Raw genomic sequence first — 19,949 nt, 5'->3', positions numbered from 1 at the left:
TATCCTTTATTATATAATAAACTGGTAAATGTAAGTAAGCATTTCCCAGAGTTTTGTGACCAGTTCTAGCAAATGATTGAACTCAAGGAGGCAGGTCACGAGAACCCCTGATTGCAGGACAGAAGCTGTGTGCAACCTGGGGACTGACTACTTGTGATTGTTGTCTGAAGTAGAGGGTAGTCCTGTGGGACTGAGTCCTTAACCTGTGGGGCCAAGTCCAGTCACTGTCAGAATTGAATTGAATTGCAGGCCACCCAGCTGATGTCATAGAGAATTGCTTGGTGTAGAAAAACAAACAAAACAAAATAAAACCCACCTATCTGGTACCAGAAGCATTGTTAAATGTGGTAATAGTGTGAGAGTAAAGGAGAAACACAAGAAGAGTATGTCTTTCCAACACATTTTCTTTCTCCTTGTGTTTCCTGTTTCAAGCCTGAAATGTCCTATTAGTATATTCATCTTACAGCTAAGAATTCTGGGACTCAGAGAAGAAGCAGCTTTCCCAAGATGGCGCTGAAAGCAAGCTGTGGGGGTAAGATGTGGGTACCAGTTATTGTCTTATACTGCATTGGAAGCACAATTCTTTCCACATCTTCCAGTTCCTTTCCCTCCCTCCTACTCCCCCAGCCACATCCCCCTCCCCTCTATTGAAAACTTAAGATGTTTTCATGGAGAACTCTGCAATAGACCTTTCTTTCTTCCTCCTCAATAGCTTGTTACCAGGTTAAAAAAAAAAAATCTGATAAATTAATTCACAATAAATTACAAACAACACTTAAAATGCTTATATATGGCTCTAGCCTTGACTGTAGCAAAATATACCAAATTTTGTTTGAAAGTATTAAAGGATAGATGCCATAAAATTACTAAGGGCCCCAACTCTATTATTGCGTGTATATGCATGCTATGAATGTATATACCTACTAATGCATGTATAAAATAGAGATCAAATCATATAAGTGACCAAGGTAAATAAATCATACACATTTCAAGGATTTCTAAAATAAAAACAAAACCCCAAACTCTACAAATCTAAGTGCGCCATGTGCAGTCATCCCTTTGCCTTAAGGATGAAGTTACAAAAGCAAACAAACCAAAAAACTGACTTTATCTTTAGAATCAGGAACTCTCCTTGTTTCTTACTTTGGAAACAACCATTAGAAACTCGGAATATCACACACTACATGAAAGTAGAAAGAAAGGTTGAGATAAGTTATCTTTAGACAACATCTCAATTGATCTATTTCCCAAGCTATACTTTAATGAAGATTCACTGTATTTCTTTTAATCATTCTAATGGGCCAAAGATCATTATAAAACAGGTTCTTCTTCCATGAATGCCACAGTTAAAGGCATTGATGCAGCTAGCAAATGTCATTGAACGTGTTAGATTCAGTCTGCTTATTTCAGTATATATTTAGGCACTCAAAATGAATTTCTCCAAATATTAATCAACTTTTGTAAACTTTTGGCTGCAGTAGTAGACACAAACATCCTCCTTACTAGCAAATATTTACTAAGAATCTATGTGCTGTGCTCTCAGAATAAGAAATTATATAAAAACAACTTTCTACTCACATTATGCAATGATTCTAAAACTAGCTACAGATTAGAGCAACAGGTGATATTTAAGCAAACAAACAAAAACCAAAAGACAATTCCCAAGCCTCACCTTAGAACAATTAAATCAAAATAGCTTGGCTGTGGGATCCAGGTATCATTACTTCTGAATTTCCTCCAGACTGACAACCACGGATCCAATAGGTACTCAATAAATACTTGTTGGATTGAATGATGTGTTTTATAATAGTCTTAGGGGAATTTGCTTAATGAATACAAAGGGAAAGGTTTGTAATTAGCATATTAATGGTCTGCATGTTAATAGAAACTTCTGAAGTGCCTAGAGGTGCTTAAAAACAATTTCTTCCCTAATAAATACTTTAAATAATTCTGCAATTTGTTTACAATGTTAATTTATATTATCTACAATTAAGACTGGTTTGTTAAGTGACTGTAAATTTCACCCTGTCCTCTATCTTTTTAAACCACAAGTTTTTTCGTTTTTTTGTTTTTTTCTTTCTAACATTGATCTTTACAGGTTTCTTTTAATGGCAAGTTGAATGTTTAATAACAGACTCTTGAACTTCTGTATTTCAGTACTAGCTACTTAGATTAACCAGAAGTCATAATATCTCAACCAAAATAACGAAACTATAAAATTATCTGTATTCAGAATCTCTACTTTGCCCTGTAGTTACTGGACCACAGACTTACATAAAGTTAGATGAAAGCGAAGCTCAGTTTTGCCACAGATTTGTCGGAAGAGCTTTCAAGAAATGGATATTTTGACATAAAAGATTTTCTTTCAACTGTTACTGAGCTGGAGCAAAGCAGAACTGCATATATATTTAGTTATATACTTTTATATATTATATATATTATTTTTATATATACATATATAATGTTTGTATATAAGAAAGCTCATGCCAAAAATAGCAGAAAGGACTGGAGGTGAGGCTGGGGAGGGTCCCAGACAGAGGCTGTGGAAGTCCTTGTAGACATCTAGAGAGTCACAGAACACCAGACATGCCGTGTGCATTCATCCTATATGCCTTCCTTATCACACACTATCAATGAACTGATAAAATGTCTCTTCATTCTCCCAGTCTGGTTAAATTTACCATTTCTGAAAAATATTTCTGTACTCATTAAAGAAAAGATAATCATACCCTCTATTCTATTCTTGTACCAATTGTTAAAAACACAATACTAATTGTGTTACATTGAAATGACATCTCACTATTAGAATGTCCACGCTATGAAAGTAGGAAGCATGTCAAAGACTCAAATCCCATTAAAAAAGCAAACCCTAGGGACTCCTGGGTGGCTCAGTTGGTTAAGCATCTGCCTTCGGCTCAGATTATGATCCCAGGTTCTTGGATCAAGCCCAGCATCGGGCGCCCTGCTCAGCGGGGATCCTGCTTTTCCCTCTGCCTCTGACCCCCATTTGTGCTTGTGTTTTCTCTCTCTCTCTAATAAATAAATAAAAAATAAAATCTTTAAAAAAAAAAAAAAGCAAACCCTACAGGTCACAAAGATCAGAAAAATCTGCCTTAGTGAGCTATAGCCAAAGAGGTTACATGATACATCAAGTATTTTTTCAAAAAGTGGCTCCGATGCGATATTTTGAACAAGAAAATCACACTGTTTCAGCTTTTAATACATTGTTTAAACATTTTTATATTATTCAAATTTAAAGACCTAAATGTCACTACTATATTATTATACACTTACATGTCTACATTTATATATGTCATATGTATTTACATATACATGAAAATATGTATAAACATAATATATACATAAGTATATGTAAGCTATAATTTAGATATGGTCAATAGAACACTAATGCCTTTTTACTCTGTTTGGTCTACATACTCTTACCAAGTACTTATATTTTGAAGCCAATATCCATCTTGTCAGCTCAGATGGAAAAAATGTACATTAGAGGTCATATCACCCCCCCAGGCATGGCTCAACTGGCCAAAGGACATGTAGGCCGAGGCTCAAAGGATAGGAATCCTTGCTTATTATTCATAGGGAGCTGCAGGACAAGTAGTTAATCAGCACTACTAAAGATAGGAAATCTCTAACATAAGGAATAAATATATTTCTTTTAGATTTCAAGTCTTTTGAAATGGAAAAGATCCCCAGAGACCAGAGGAAGTGGCACCAGAACACGTGTTAGTATGACGTCCTGGGCCTCCCGTCCATGACGTCCACCTTTTCAGAAGACACCTGCCCCAAATTTTGCCCCTAAAATCCTCACTTGCAAGTCATCAGGGAGCTCCGGACTTTTGAGCGCTAGCTCCCTATTCTCCTGGGTGGTACCACACAAATAAGTCACCTATCTTTCTTCACTTCAAAGGCTTGGTGTCAGTTTTTATTGGCTTGCTGTGCATCTGGAGGATGAACTCTCCTTCAGTTCAGTTATAATCTTCTGAAAGCTCAACTTCCTCCTCAAATAGCAGATAGGAAATAGAACACTGTAGGCATTATATAAGTAGGACAGACTACAAACTGGTATCTGACCTCAAAAACTGGCAAACAGGTAGGTAAAAGGAAAAGTTTGTTATTGAAAACAACTACAAATGTAATTTTTTTCACCTTTATCTCAATCTCACTTCCCCCTCTTTTTTTTCTCCCACTTCTCTGACATTGTAAGGACATATTGGTTCTTAAGTTATCTGATAAAATTCTTTTTAAACAATTTCTATCCTTTAACTTCCAAATCACATGGTTTCTTTCATAAACCAATAAAATTCAAAGTGATACTGATTTGAAATAGATTTTTTTATTATTTATTTATTTATTTATTTATTTATTTATTTATTTATTTTGAGAGAGTAAGCAGAGGGGTGGACAGAGGGAGAGGATTAGAGAAACTCAAGTAGACGCACTGAGTATAGGGCCCAATACCAGGCCTTGATCTCATGACTCATGAGATCATGACCTGAGCTAAAACCAAGACTTAACCAACTGAGCCACCCAGGTGCCCTGAAATAGTTATTTATCTGATCACTTAATAAAAGAATTTCCCAGTATATTCATGGTTACACTCCTTAAAGTTTTTCCTCTTTTAATTTTTTTTTTTTATGGTTGAACACTAAACTTATAAAAAGACCTGTACTATTCTTCAGTGACTGTATAAATGAGAGACTGACTATACAAATGGACAATGGGTAGACTAAATTAAAAAAAAAAAAATAGAACTCTGACACCAAGCCTGCAGGCATCAGTCTAGATAGAAAGCCAAAGCATAAGCTCTGTAGCAATTGACACAAGTGGTCAATTGGTCAGGACTTTATCAATAAATACCAGCTTCCCTAATTTTTGTCCAATCGTCCAACTCAGGACCAACCAGAAGAAATCAAACATGCTCCCCTAACCAATCCCACAGGATGCTGTACTTCCAGTTAGCCCACCTCCAGCTACCCCATGCCAATAACTTCCAATCAGGGCAAAACTAAAGCCTTTCCTTCTTTTCATTATACAGGTTTTACATTCCACTGCCTGCCTTTGGGTTTCTGCCAGATGCCAAGTGATGGTGGCTGATTCCCTTGCTATAGCAATCTCTTAATAAATAGCCTTTGCTTGTTCTCATTTGGGTGTTTTTTGTTTATTTCCACAGAAGAGATCATCTTTACTAGTTCAATAAAGGAAAATTACATAGATTCATCTTTGCAATCAACTGGCATCTTAGTTCTGTTCTGGCACAGTAATAGTGTTGACATACAAAATACTGAATCATGGGTTGCTTTCTTCTACAGGATGACTCTTGCACTGAGCAAACATCAATTACCTCCATTTGTAGATGCTTAAAGTTAATACTGAGCTTTTCCCTCCCAGTCATTTCACGCTGAAACAGGTCTCTCTTTAAAGCTTCTTTGAGAGGAGTGTGTGACTCTCACGACTAACCTGTGTATTTTAGGCTTCAATTTACTTTGAGAGAAGTAGAGAGGAAAAAGTAAGGACAGATAAGGTTGCAGAAAAGTGATGCTAATTTTTCCAGCTTAAAAAAATATTTTAAGCATAGCTCTGATAGTAACATTTGTTTTAAGCAGCCATTTGTCCTAATGAAAGAATAATATCAATTAATCAATTATTTCATACTCAAATAATTAAAGTAATTGTGGAAGTATACTGAAATTATCAAAACACAAGAAGTAAGTTCATTTTGTGACAAACATATGAGAATAGGATTAATTATGAGATTGATTTAAAAGGAAACTAAATGTTCATTTTCACATCAAACCATTCAAATTCCATCTAAGTGTATTTTGTTTTCTATTAGTATTGGTCAGTAATATTAAGATCATATGTTACAGTAATTGTCATAAGTTTTAAAAATTGGATATAATGGTGATAAATTTTAACTATTTTAATATGTTATATACATATATAACATAATAGTGGTTAATTATGGCTACAATTGTTTTTTATACATATAATTGTATGTAGATGTGTGTACCCACAAGAGTACTTACATAAAATATTTCTAATTATGACCATATGTGATTTCCTAGCAGAAATTAGCCTGACCAAGTATTGAAAAATATTTAAAAAGAATATTTAAACTAATATGATCCTGGTCCAAATTAGACAGATTAGAAGAATAGCTTTGATAGCCCAGAGCAGTGTAGAAAATAGAACATCTATATACACACTTATTTAGTATATGCTGCAGGTGGAGACCTAAAACAGTTTTGGGAAAGGGTGACAAACAGTGCTGGTACTTACATACATCTGTAGAAGATATCAATTTAGATTCCCCAAAAGATAAAATTAACAATTGTATCTAATGCAAAACAAACATTACTAAAAAGTAAACAAATCTTGACACTTATAATGATGTATCTTCACTATATGAAGAACTAAGATCCCACTAGTCTAAATAGGTAAAGAGCATTTATATGTACATTATGAAACAGGTAATAAAAAACTTAATGACTATAGTTATTGCATATATATCGATCAATATTTTAGATTTCAAAAATAAAAAAGAAATGCAATTAAAAACACAGAACTATTTTTTCCTATTAAATTAGCAGACTGACTAGTTTGTGTACCACCAGGAAATGTCACACACACTGTTGGAAGGAATGGTAATTGGTACAATGATTTAGGAGGGCCATTTGTCAATATGTATCAACAATCTTAAAAATATTCATATTCATCGATCCTTTGAATTATACAAATACATTCTAAGGACATTAAAGATAGAAATAGCAACTTCTCTCCCTCATAACAATAATAAAAAAAGAAAAGAAACAAATAAAACCAAAGAGAAAGCATATGGGAAAGGTTAGGCATTAGAATATCAAAGAGCTACCAAATTTTACTTTTAAAATATTTTTAATTCACAAGGAAACTTTGTATTATTATGTGAAGTCAAAGAAAAACAGCAAATAAAATTATAAATTATGAACTCAACCTTATATATAAAAAGATCTTAAAATGTATGGCAAAACATGAATATTGATTTTCTGGTGGATAAATATGATTAGTTTTCTTTCCGTATTTTGTCTTCCATATTCTATATAATTTTTAATCATAAAATTAAGAAATGCAAACATAAATAAAATATCAGCTAGTAAGAAATTAGGACAATCATCTTAACAATGCCAACTATGTAACATGCAATGCAAAATAAAAACTGAAATGTATAGAAAAGGCTGATGGCAAGATATCTTGGTAATGTCAAAATAATGACATCTATGGATGTTCATCTAAGGAAATGGACATTAATCTAAAGTTGAAGACATGTTGGAACATAGCTAAAGCAGTCCAGCAATTTGCATATTTGAGGTCTAAGGAATTATAATACAGTGGGTGGGGAGATGGAAGCAGAATTGATAGTGATTTTCACTTCAGGACATATGATGTACTGAAATGATCCCCTGACAGACTTCCAAACTGGGTTATTTAGGAGTCCTCTTAGAGTGGGGGTTTTCAAAGGGTTGGAGACATAGCAGCAGGATCCAGTCACCCTGGTTTTGAGAAAGGATGGAAACAAAGGGCCAAACTACACAGGTTCCAACCAGAGAGATGAGATGTACAAAAGGACTTTCCATTTCAATTTCTGGGATGAATATTTAGAAGCCTCTTTCTTGGGCAGAAAAACACTGGATGTAAAATAGACATCTGTTTGAAACTCAAAATGCCAGAGGGGAAGACGGTTGGGGATGATGAAATAGATGAGGGAGGTTAAGAGGTACTGACATCCGGTTATAAAATAAATGTCATGGGGATGAAAAACACAGCATAGGGACTGTAGTCAATAATATTGTAGTTACTTTGTATGGTGACAGATGGTAACATTTCATAATGTATATAGTTGTTGAAACACTATCTTGTGCACCTGAAGCTAGTATAATATTGTACGTACATCAACTGTACTTCAACTAAAAAAATAAAAAAATAAAAAATAAATAAAAAGGTTGGTTAATATCCAGCTACCAAAAGGTTTAAATTAATTTTCAAAAGATGAAAAAATAAAGTATTGGAATAAAAAAGATTTATAATGACTGTATTATAAAACTACAAAAAAAAGTAACTATTTTTGCACTGGAGCTAGAGAGTGATGGTTTAAACTAGCACAGGTTTGAAATGATTAACTATAGTTTTTTAGGATTCCAGGAAAGGCTGGATTTAGCCTGACCCATAACATTACAAATGACTAGAGACGAGGTAAATCTAGAAGACCACTATATGTACATTTGAAATAGCTGGAATAGGACCACATCAGAAAGAGTCAGATACTCATATCAAAATAAATCAAGACGTCCTTATACACTAGAAAACATGTAAGTCATACAAATGTAGAATTTTGATTTATATATTTGTCTCATCAAAATTTATATATAAACAATGTTCAACATTACTTATGTACATACTGAATTCATGCTGATTTGATAACTTTTTAGATTTTACATCGTCTTTGGCATGATGAGATAGAAATTAGTCATTTGGGTAGCTAAATTTCATCTTAAAAAGTTTTCTGAGGAAGATTGGACCAATACATTGGCATTCTCCTGGTAATTATAATTTAAAAAAATTAAGAAAATCAGAATAATTTTTCAGATTTAACATCTACACTGCTTAAATATTATGTGAGCTTGGTATCCTTTAAAAAGTAGCATGTGTTACTGGCATATGAAGTTCTCACAAATAACTTTAGCAGTAAAGATTTGTGGTAAGATTCTAGAATATCTAGGAAAAATAACATTAATGTAGAAAATTTTTCACTTAATTTTATATTCATATATATTTTTAAAGACATTTGTTCAAATATTTGCTCTGTGATTGGCTATTATGATTACCTTTACATTCTTACGTGTATTATTTCTCCATATTTTATACCAGGTATCTCTTTGTATTAAACAGTGAAAGTATCAAACAAAGTATTAAACAATTAAATTAAAGTACTAAACAAAGTTACATGACTTCAAATGAAGTCATGTACAGATTTTTTTTTTTTAATGTTGGCACAATGTATATATCATCTATGGATAGAATCAGTTTAAACCAATGCCTATTAAATTTTCTTCAAGAAAAACAGTGAACTAGGCATTGAAATATCAAAGCAGTGCTAGGAATTCCCAATGTCAGGGACATGAAGAACCCTTGGAGGTGGAGAAGAGGTGTTTGTGAGATACATGAGAATATTTGAATCCTATGGCATGTTCAGTCTGGAGAGACATTGGAGAGGAATCATAATGTTGGTCTAAAAACAACCTAAGAAAATCTAAAAAGCAGCGAGTGTTTCCTTCACTAATCACCACAAAGAGGTCCCACTTTGCCACCTTGGTATCTTGTCTTTCAGGATGGAAGTGGTGGTGTGAAGAAGAGGTAAAAACAAACAACCCACAATAAATTTTAACCACCTTTCTTGCCTTTCAATCTACCTTGACTCAAGAGAGCTCAACAAACAATGACCATCATGGAGATGTGGAACCCAAGGTCAGCCCATAAAAATGGGAAGAAAAGCAAACAGGCCATTTAAAAAAAATAAACAAATGAAACTGTGATTTAAAGAACAGAACCCCAAAATAATCATTAAAATTCACTGACATTGTTATGCAGTCTTGATGGCTACAAGAGAGTTAAGCAATGCCTGTAGATCTAACACAGAAAAGTGCTATTTTTCTGAGATTAAAAAGTCAGGGGAGTAAGAAATAATGAGAAGCAAGGAGTGAGCTATAGTCCAAAGATTTTTGGTAAGCAAGATAATTAGGATATAATATGTTTTGTAGCACTAAAACTATCACAGACATCGAATATATCTTATGTCAATTCCTCCGCATGGCGCAATAAAGAATTCAGCTTTTGAAACTGAGTTGCTAATCCATTAGAAACATTTTTATCTTTCCAGGTTTAGGCAAGTTCTAAAAAAAGAGCACAGATCTTAAACAAATGTGGCTTTTAGCAGGTGCTTAAAATCATTTGGAACATTTTATTATCATTTGCTTCATTTCTCAGCAATAGATATACTCCCAGACATGGCTCAGGAAATTAACTGAGTTTTTGTTAAATAGATGGTCTACCTTTTGGCACAGGGTAGTGCTATTGATTTTTTTCTGTAAAGCTGGGTATCAGGTTCCTGTGAGAGCCTGTGTGGGCTGAGAGAGATGTGGTAAGATTCCCAGAAACTTGGTAGAGTCTTCTTTCAGAGCCCTGGCATGCCAGCATGTTCTATTGCATATCTTACAGAAATGGAGCTTCAGGCAAATGGAACTTCAGACAAAGAGCATATTTTGCTCTTGTAGTCAGGCTTTTTGATCTGCCCTATGCTTCATACTTGATGAAATCTGAGAGTCTTTAGATTCTTTGCTATAATATATATATATATATTATTTTTGCAAATCAATGATATTAACTTGTCTCAGTACCATAGCGTTTTTCCTTCAAAATGTTTGCCTCAATAGAACTTCCTGAGAGTTGCAGTGATGTTTCCGCGTTTGATCTGTGAGAAGTTGCAGGTAGGATATTCAATAACGTTGAGCAATTGAACCAGTAACCCTCTTGGGTTCAGTTTCTTAGGACGATTTACTTCCCACAGTGGGCAATTAGTTGTTGCTATGCTCCTACTCTTTCTGGCACTACTCTGCCCTGATCCCCATTTGTCAGTTATTAATAAATTATGATCTTCTCTCTAATTATCCTTGATTCAGAGCCTTTGAAGAAAAAAGCATGTAATCATGAGAAAATAGTAGGAATAACAACTCTCAGATATTAAATCAATACACATGCCTGGATTTATTACAGTTTCATAAAGTCACATCTACTGCTAATTCATAAACCACTGAGATTTGCTTTTAATGAGAGCTTTTCTAAAATCAGTGATTGTACATGTGATTATAAATATTTGGCTATTTATTAGTATTTTAAAACAAAATAATATTAGGCAAAATATTTTCATATAATACTTTTTCTTATCAAAACTTACCGAGTTTTGAAACTATATGATCCTAGTTATGTTAGAAATGTTAAATATACCAACATATTCATGCTACCCCTAATCTGAAGAGGATCAGGAGAGAAATACAAATCTGCTGACCTACATTATTATTAATAAAAACTATTGCTGTTCGATGATACCAGGTGCATCATCAGACTGGCATCAGCATATCCAGATGTCAAATAAATAATATAAGCTGGTGAAGATTTCTTTTTTTAAGATTTATTTATTTACTTGAGAGACAGACAGACAGACAGAGAGTGCGTGCACGCGTGGAGGAAGGGCAGACAGAGAGGGAGAGAATCTTCAGCAAACTCCTGAAAGCACAGAACCTGACGAAGGGCTTGATCTCATGACCCTAAGGATAATGACCTGAGATCATGACCTGAGCTGAAATCAAGAGTTGGATGCTTCCCCAGCTGAGCCACCCAGACACCCCGTCTGGTGCAGATTTCTTAACTCCTATGTAATACTTCTTTGAAATTACTGCATTTACTTGTGATGGCACAAAATATTTCAGCAATCAGGAAGAAAGCACATTATGGTTAAGCATTCTATTAGACTTATGTCAGTGTTGCTAACAGTTTTCATTTTCCAAACTATCAACATTAATAGAAACAAAGCACTTCAAATGGAGATTGATGCACCATTTAGCTTTAATTCAATAATTTATGTGGTTTTCATTCAATTAGGTTATGTGGGAGAGCCACAGAAGTCTTTATCTTCTAAATACTGAAGAAGAGAAGATATTTACTCAATATACAATAATTTGCGGTTGCAAGTGTTAAATTTCATGAGAAATATTGATATATTGCTCTGAAACTTCAGCAGAAGGAAAAAAGGCTTTGGCTAATGGAATTAAGGAAGATTTTGTGATAGAAAATAATGGTTAATGTGGGTCTTGACACATGGGTAAGGTTTAAATAGTGAGACATGAAGCATAAGAAAAAAGGCACAGATGGAGATCCTCTTTCCACAGTCTTAGTTCATGTGCTTTGTATGAGACTGACCCTGTCTTCAGAGTCAGGTGTGAGGTCCTACTGTGCTGGGCCATGCAGTGTAACTTCTCCATCCTCTTCTTATTTAAGGTCCCAGTGTTATTGATTGACTTAGTCTGAGAGCTGGAATTTAGGCTCCTATCAGAGCCTGCACCATATGAGCTCTGAGAGTGAAAGGCAAGAGCTCTCAAGTCAGAGCTGGGCTCAACAGAGTGACCATTCCTGCTTCAGTGATCCAATAATTGTCTGGTCTCTTGCTACCTCATGGGCCACTCCTCAATCTCCTTTGACTAGATCTTTCTCCTCCACTCTATCTCTCAATGTCATTGTTGCTGGGCTCCACCCAAATTACTGCATTTTGATGAGTGGCTTTAAATACCATATTTGTGCCACAGCACACTTTAATCATGTGCCTCCAATTGTGCAGACACTGTTTTTGCACCTAGATCAGTAAGTGTCTGTACTTTGGATTTTTTTTTTAATCTCTGGAACTTTCCATCTATATGATCTATAATTCTCTTTAAGAATAAGCCACTTTGAATTTGGCCTCATACACAACCAAAGGGTCAAAAACACATAGAGGTAATGTTGGAAGGGTAGTTTGCAGCATATTTGCGAGAGTCCCAAACTCCAGCTTAATTCTTCCAGTGATAAGATCACTGGACATGTACTGAGAATCTACAGTATAATCTGTATGCTCAAGATGAACACATATCTATCAGAAGAGACATATATAAAATGATGAACTAAAACTACTTCAATTGGAAAAAAATGTGTTGAGGAAACACAGAGGTAAAATTAATCAGCTATTACAAAATCAGGAATGGTCATAAAGTTGGTGACATTTAATGTGCGTGGTTCTAGAACAAATAATTTATCCAGTACAATTGTCCAGTGAAGGACTGAGGGACAGTTCACTAAAATCCAATGTATTTTTTATTTACTTTAGTGTCAAGATATCACCGACATTAATTTCTAGGAGGTATTTTAATTATATCACTGACCAGTTTGGAAAGTTTTAAATAATGTTAATTAATACCATTATTTTGGGCAGTAGAGAATCAGTGACTTTGTATACTAGAGTTCAGAGTTTCACCAAAATCATACAGTTCAATGCTTACATGTCATGGGGAAGTTATATAGTGAAGAACAGGACCCTAAAGTCAGAGCCAGATTCAAGCCCCAGACCCTCACTAACTGACTGTATACATTAATTTGTGTTCTAGACATTTTTTCACAGGGGAAGAAATAATGCGCAGATAAGAATCTTTGCCATCTTGGATCTACAGACAAAAAACTAACAAGAGAAATATATATTTAGTATATAACGGCAATTATGTGTTATGAAGAGGCAAATCAAAGTAAGAGAGATCTGATATGCAGCAGAAGGAATCATGGGCCATCATTTTAGTAAGCCCAAAGGAGAGGATGGGATTTTGCGAGGACTTGAAAGCAGGAGGAAGCTATGTGCTTCTCTGGGGCAAGGGGCTAGAGCATATTGTACTTATTATGAACATTATGATGATGATGATGATGATGATGATGATGATGATGATGATGTTGCTCCCATTAGACAAAGAGGTTTCTCTGTTTTAGAGAAAACAGAAAACCCTTTAAAAACCATTCACTTAGAAAGCTATTGTGCTTGATATCAAAAGTAGGCAGAGCTCTGGCACTTGTCTGAATTTTAAATAATTACATTCAAAATGCCTGCATAATTATTTTATGTGGCTCCAAATAAGCATGAAGGAAAGTTTCTAAGCCCGGTGGGTTTTACCATCAAACTATCGTTTTTCCTAACATAAGAACTGTGGCAGGAAATCAGTTAATGTCTCAGACTGTCATTGTGGTCCAAAGGAAAAAAGTTACCATGATTCCATTTTAAACATTTGTCTTTATCCATAGTTGGTGCTATTCAGTTTATGAAATTCTGTCCATTGATCTGACTACTAAATTAAAGTGGAAACACGTTGAGAAAAGAGCATTACCTTCTTATTTCATATGCCTGGGACTTATCTTGGTGTTTTATGTGCAATAGATGTTCAATAAATATTTGGATATTTAAAGAATATGTCAGTTATAACTTGTTATCATTAAGACATTTGAAAAAAATTTACAAAAGGCTAAATTTTAATATTATTTTTAAGTAATAAAAAACCTAAAGCAGCATTTTACATAAATCTACTTTTTTTCCTTCAATTTCTAACATGGTCTCAGTATCTAAATTTTGATAGGTTAGCCTTCAAGTACACTATCCATTGAAGAATTTTCGGCTCAGAAACTGAGATATTTCAAGTGAATTGAGTTTCGATTATTTCATTAACAATGAGGGAAATAGGATTTAGCAGTTATATGTGCAGCCAGAGGATTTGAACATGGACAGGACAAACAAGGGAAGATCTTTTGCCCAGAAAAAAATCTTTTTTTATGGGCATTAAGCCACCCCTGAAACTAAATTTATCATTTCAGGAGCGTCATAATATTCAAGTCATATATGAGTAGCCTTAAAATCACATCAAAGGCTAAGCAGCTTGAGGAAATTCTTCCACCTCTTCTTCCACCTCATAGTTTTGTTTTCTGTTTTTTTTTCCATTTTTAAAACTGGTGAACACCTTCAACTTCTTTGTACTTATTTGCAAGAACTTGTGCAAACATGTGGGAGTGTATGTGTATAATGTGTGTGTGTTTTTAACCTCTGAGCATACCTGTGGAATTGATTGAAATAAAAAAAAAAGCAAAGCTCTGGAATTTTCTTAAAAAATAAATTCATGAGGTGTGCCTGAGTAACACAGTTGGTTAAGTGTCCAACTCAGTTTCGGCTCACGTCATGGGATCAAGCCCCAAGTGGACTCCATGCTCAGTGTGGAGTCTGCATGAGATTCTCCCTCCCTCTGCCCCTCCCCTTGTGTGTGCAAGCTCCGTCTCAAATAAATAAATAATTCTTTTTAAAAAATGGTAAGAAAATATATTCATGAGCATGTAATAAGTGAGGAATCAGAAACAAAGTATTAAAAAATATTGTGTAATACCAGGATGACTATATTGACCAAGGTTCAAAGAAGAATGTTTCTCTACACTGAAAGATGTTTTCCTTTATACTTTCTGTACCACTAAATCCTGTTAACTTAAGCTTTATATCAGGTTAAGAAGTATCCAGGAATCAAGAATTAGGCACCAAGTTCGAAGCGGAGACAGAAAAAAAGTAACTTAATATAATCAATGATCATCTTCAAAAGAAAGGAAAAGAGGGGAAGGACACTATAAAAGACTTGCTCAAACGTGGAGATGTGGCAGCGTGGAGATGACAATCATTAATGAAATGTTAGTTCATTAAACAATTTATACTATAAAGTAGTAACTATAAGGAGAAAAACAATAAAATTAGTATATAATAAAGTTATCAATGTGCATTGTCATTACTGATAAAAGGGAAAAATTAAACAACAATTTCAACATGCTGTGCTCATATCAGGAGTAACTGGCTCTTGGGGCACCTGGGTGGCTCAGTCTTTAAGCGTCTGCCTTCAGCTCGGGTCATGATCCCAGGGTCCTGGGATCGAGCCCCGCATCGGGCTCCCTGCTCGGCGGGGAGCCTGCTTCTCCCTCTCCCACTCCCCCTGCTTGTGTTCCCTCTCTCGCTGTGTCTCTCTCTGTCAAATAAATAAATAAAATCTTTAAAAAAAAAAAAAAAAGGAGTAACTGGCTCATAGTTTGCTGAGGACATGTCAGTTGTTTTGTAGTCCAACAAAAAAAAAATTAAAATTAATGGTAAAGAAAGTAAAAAGGAGAATCTAACCCCTGCAGAAAAATGCTCTATGGAATATTTAGCACCTCTAAACACGAAGATCACACAAATTCTAAGACTGACAGAATCCTAAGATGTTATAATTCTTTGTATTTTTTTAAATGGAACTTTTTCCTTTAAGATGGATATCTGCTTACATTATTTTTAACTGTATCTCGATAGGAAGACTCCAAGAATTTCTGTGTAATCAATTTTAGCCTAAAATGATTAGAAAGTCTCTATATTTGATTTATTTATGTTTCATTTATTTTAGAACAAAAACATTTATTTTTTCTTTGAAATAAATTAGTCCCATAGTATTCAAAATGTTATAATCCTCAGTTTTTTTGACTTGGTGTGAACAAAACTACCAATTATCAGTGACTATGTATCTTTAAGACATATTTCCTCTGGGTCCAAATGATACAAATTGTCAATAAATATTACATTTAAGTAATATTAATATTTTGCAACATATAAAAATTAATTTATCTGTATCACCACTGAGGAGTCAAATTATTTATAATTAAAATACATTTCACCTAGGAGCAAATACCTGGTTTTTAATAAACTCAAGAGATTAAAAAGTAACAAAATAGATTAGAGTGAGAGGATAGTCTAAATTTCATTGTATTTTTGTGTGTGTGTATTAGTCATATTATGGCAAAGAAAGGAGGGAGAAACAAATATAATTCACTGTCTTCAGACCAATCCTAGAGCAGACTTTTTTTCAATAATTTGTCAGTACTCTTCATAATTTCCCAAATACTGTTAGGTTTTGGCTACATTTCTTCATTTAATTTTTCTCTTATTTGATACATCTTTACTGAGTTAATTCAGGAACTGTAGGTACTATGAGATAGGCACACTTTCCTTAGTCCCAACAAAAACTTCAAAGCTCATTGCCTTGAACGAGATAGAAAAAGACCTTCAAGAATCATTTCATTTAAGTTTTGAGTAAATATATTTATTTAAAGCAACATAAAATAACTTATCCATGAAAAATAAAATAAGATGGCCAGAGATGTTTTTATCATAAGACAAATACCCCTGAAATTCAAGAGTGTGCATTCAACAAAATGAAGTAATGATAATTTCTCGTGCAAAATATATGCTGGTAAAAAAATACAAATCTCAGATTTTGAGGGGTAAGATTTGTTTTCCTTTAAATTGAAGATTCCTAGTATTTGCATAGTAAGCTGTGTGCTATAAAATTAAATTCAGAAAAAAATTTAATATGAATAAACAATGTACAAATTAACAAGGTATTGTTATTTTTTTAAAGTAATACACTTCTACAAGACAATACATTCAAAATTTTATCTTACCAAGTCTCAGATTTAGTTATGCTGAAAATTAAGCTTTGGTTGTACCTTTGAATGTAGATGTAATTCTAGTATAACTGAGAAATTATACTAAAATTTAATTATTCTTACACAGCAAATCCAGGTACTTATAGAATTCATGTGGTACATGTGCACATACACACACACTAACGCATTACTACTCTTCAGTTACCAAGTAGTAGGTTAATTGAACCTTCTCTCAAACACTTTGTCTAATGCTACAAATGCAACAAAGTAAATTGTTTTTAAGTCAGTTTTGTGTATATATTGGGGAAGAAAAATTTTTGAGAACAAGGGCTGATTCACATACAAGTAAGCAAGAATCCATAGCTGAATGTCATCAGTAAATTCACATTAACAATATGTACGTTAAATAAATACAGTGTGGCTAAGTATATAATAAGATACATTCTATATTTGATTTTTCCTTTAATAAACCCTTGAACACACAAATTTATTGGATTCTAGATCTCAGATCTTTCCTCCCATTTTATTGACTTCCTCTAAGTGTGGACCTAAGAAATACAGTATCTTCTTATGATCCCCATGTCCCTAACTATAACTAATACTCCTGGATTTGGAAAGGAAGAAGCCAACTAATATCTCAGTCAGAAGTAAAGAAATGATATTACAAACCAACTCTGAAACTGTATCATAGTTATCTACGCTTTTGAGGGAGAAAAGACTCATATCATGTGGTAGTTTTCTTAATAGTTACCATACACTCAACTTAATTATCCTATTTAAATATGAGCAAAGTTTTGGGGCACCTGGGTGGCTCAGTCGTTAAGCATCTGCCTTTGGCTCAGGTCATGATCCCAGAGTCCTGTGATTGAGACCCACATCAGGCTCCTTGCTCGTTGGGAAGCCTGCTTCTCCCTCTCCCACTCCCCCTGCTTGTATTCCCTCTCTCACTGTCTCTCTCTGTCAAATAAATAAATAAAATCTTTAAAAAAATATATTAAAAAATAAATAAATATGAGCAAAATTTTTATGACAAAATTTTTATCTTCCAGGAAACAGGGACATAATCAGAGGAGTCTTCCCAGGTGACTTCAGAGAGACAAGAACTGTAGGTCACCAGGTAGCCAGGCTTTTGGTCAAATAGGGCCAGTTGTCCTCACAAAATCACAAACTGCTTCCCACCTAGAAATTCTAAAAATGCATCACTGCTAGTCTAACATTAAAAGTAAGCGATGGATTTCTGTATACACACTTAAGAAAATTTTGAACATTCTTAAATAGACAGGAACTAGAAGAAAAGGAATTTTCAGATACAAAAAGAAAGGATGTTCAAAGGAATATTTTCAACAAGGTTTTATGAAAATAAATTACTGTAATTTAAGGATATAGTCATAAATCTTTTCAGAATACAATATGCAGTATATTGAAAAGTGCCCAATTCTGTATATTTATGAGTTGAATATGTGCTGAAGAGTCAAAAGTAAATAAGTAGAACAGGAACAAAATCAATATGAATATTGATTTTCTGACTTTTTTTGGACCCTACATTACAACTTCACATATTTATGCAAGTCTAAATATTTCCATGAAGACTTTCATCAAGTTTTCTGTAATAGTCTAACACCAAAACATTTTCAAATGGACAGCTCTAATTACTAAATAGCGCTTCTAACAATGGCCTGGATAAAAAATGGAGATATGTTTGTTGCAGGAACAGTGCATTCTTATGATTTGATTTATTTACTTATTGTTATTTTAAATTTTTTTTCTGAAGATTGATTATGCTCAACTCAATATCAGGAAATACTTTCTACATAAGTTGTTGTTGGGTCTCTCTACCTCTTTTATTTTTGTTCAAAATGAAAAATGTAGATGTGTAACACACATGTTAATGTATCTATTGATACAATATTGAGTACAATTCACTTTAAATCAGTACACGCTCTGATTGATGTATTCAGATTGAAATCATTCAGGAGCTGAAAATAAAAGCAGTCATGGAAAAGGGTTGGTTATTTCTCAGAATGTTGGTTTGCCAGAGTATCTGTTTGGTATCCATCACCCTGTTAGGATAGAATGCTGGCTAAGTAGAATTATTAGTCCTATTCCTCTGAATCTACGAGGCACAGGCACAGGCCTTCCCAAACACTAAAATTGAAGCAGAAAACCATAAATGATTTTGAGGGAAAGAAATTCACATTTGAAAACTATATCATAAAAAATATGATTAAAGGCAGAATAAATAATAACAAGTTAATAATTAACTCTTGCGAAGAGAGTGTACCTGAAAAAGAGAAATTCTGTGCTTAAAAGTTAGCACTTAACACGGACAAGGTAAAGCTTAAAAATACATCAGACATTGAAGTTATCTACTGATACGCTGCTTGCCTGATTTGTTTTGGGATGTGCTTAACAGCCAAATGGTCAGATCAAGGTAAGAAGAGATCAGCTGCAAAAGTTCAAAATCACAGCTTCCTTTCTTACCTTCCACTGAGGAGGAAGCCGAGAACTACTGCCAACAAAATGACTCCCACTGCCACAGACACAGCAATTATAGGGATCTGGCTTTGATCGCTGGATGCTTCAACTGCTGGTAGGAGACACAGGAAATGGAGCCCGTGGTTAAAGAGATCATATGCATTCAAATAAGAGCTGCTTAAGAGTCAGTAATCGATACGTGGTTTAAGCAATTCCCCCACACTTGGCTGATATTTCCCCTTCATATCTCTGCTCAATGGTGTGTAATTGAAAAGACATCTTTAGGAGACAATATTTACTCTCCAAATGGAAATTTGAAAGAATCACTAAGTCACTGATTATTTCTTTGTCATCATAAA

The 19,949-nt window shown here is 34.1% G+C and overlaps 1 protein-coding gene across 1 annotated transcript in view; it reads right to left on the bottom strand.

The window, feature by feature from the left end:
- The window catches only part of EPHA5 (EPH receptor A5), a 347,186-nt gene that overhangs the window by 58,150 nt on the left and 269,087 nt on the right, over positions 1–19,949 (bottom strand). Inside the window, 1 exon segment of the mRNA XM_021702245.1 lies at positions 19,597–19,699. Within this exon segment, the coding sequence (XP_021557920.1) occupies positions 19,597–19,699 (103 nt within the window).

This window comes from Neomonachus schauinslandi, chromosome 2 (genome assembly GCF_002201575.2).
Source record: "Neomonachus schauinslandi chromosome 2, ASM220157v2, whole genome shotgun sequence".
NCBI classification, from domain to species: Eukaryota; Metazoa; Chordata; class Mammalia; order Carnivora; family Phocidae; genus Neomonachus; species Neomonachus schauinslandi.
The sequence above is the reverse complement of the archived record's forward strand: the minus strand, read 5'-3'. Positions and strand labels throughout refer to the sequence as shown.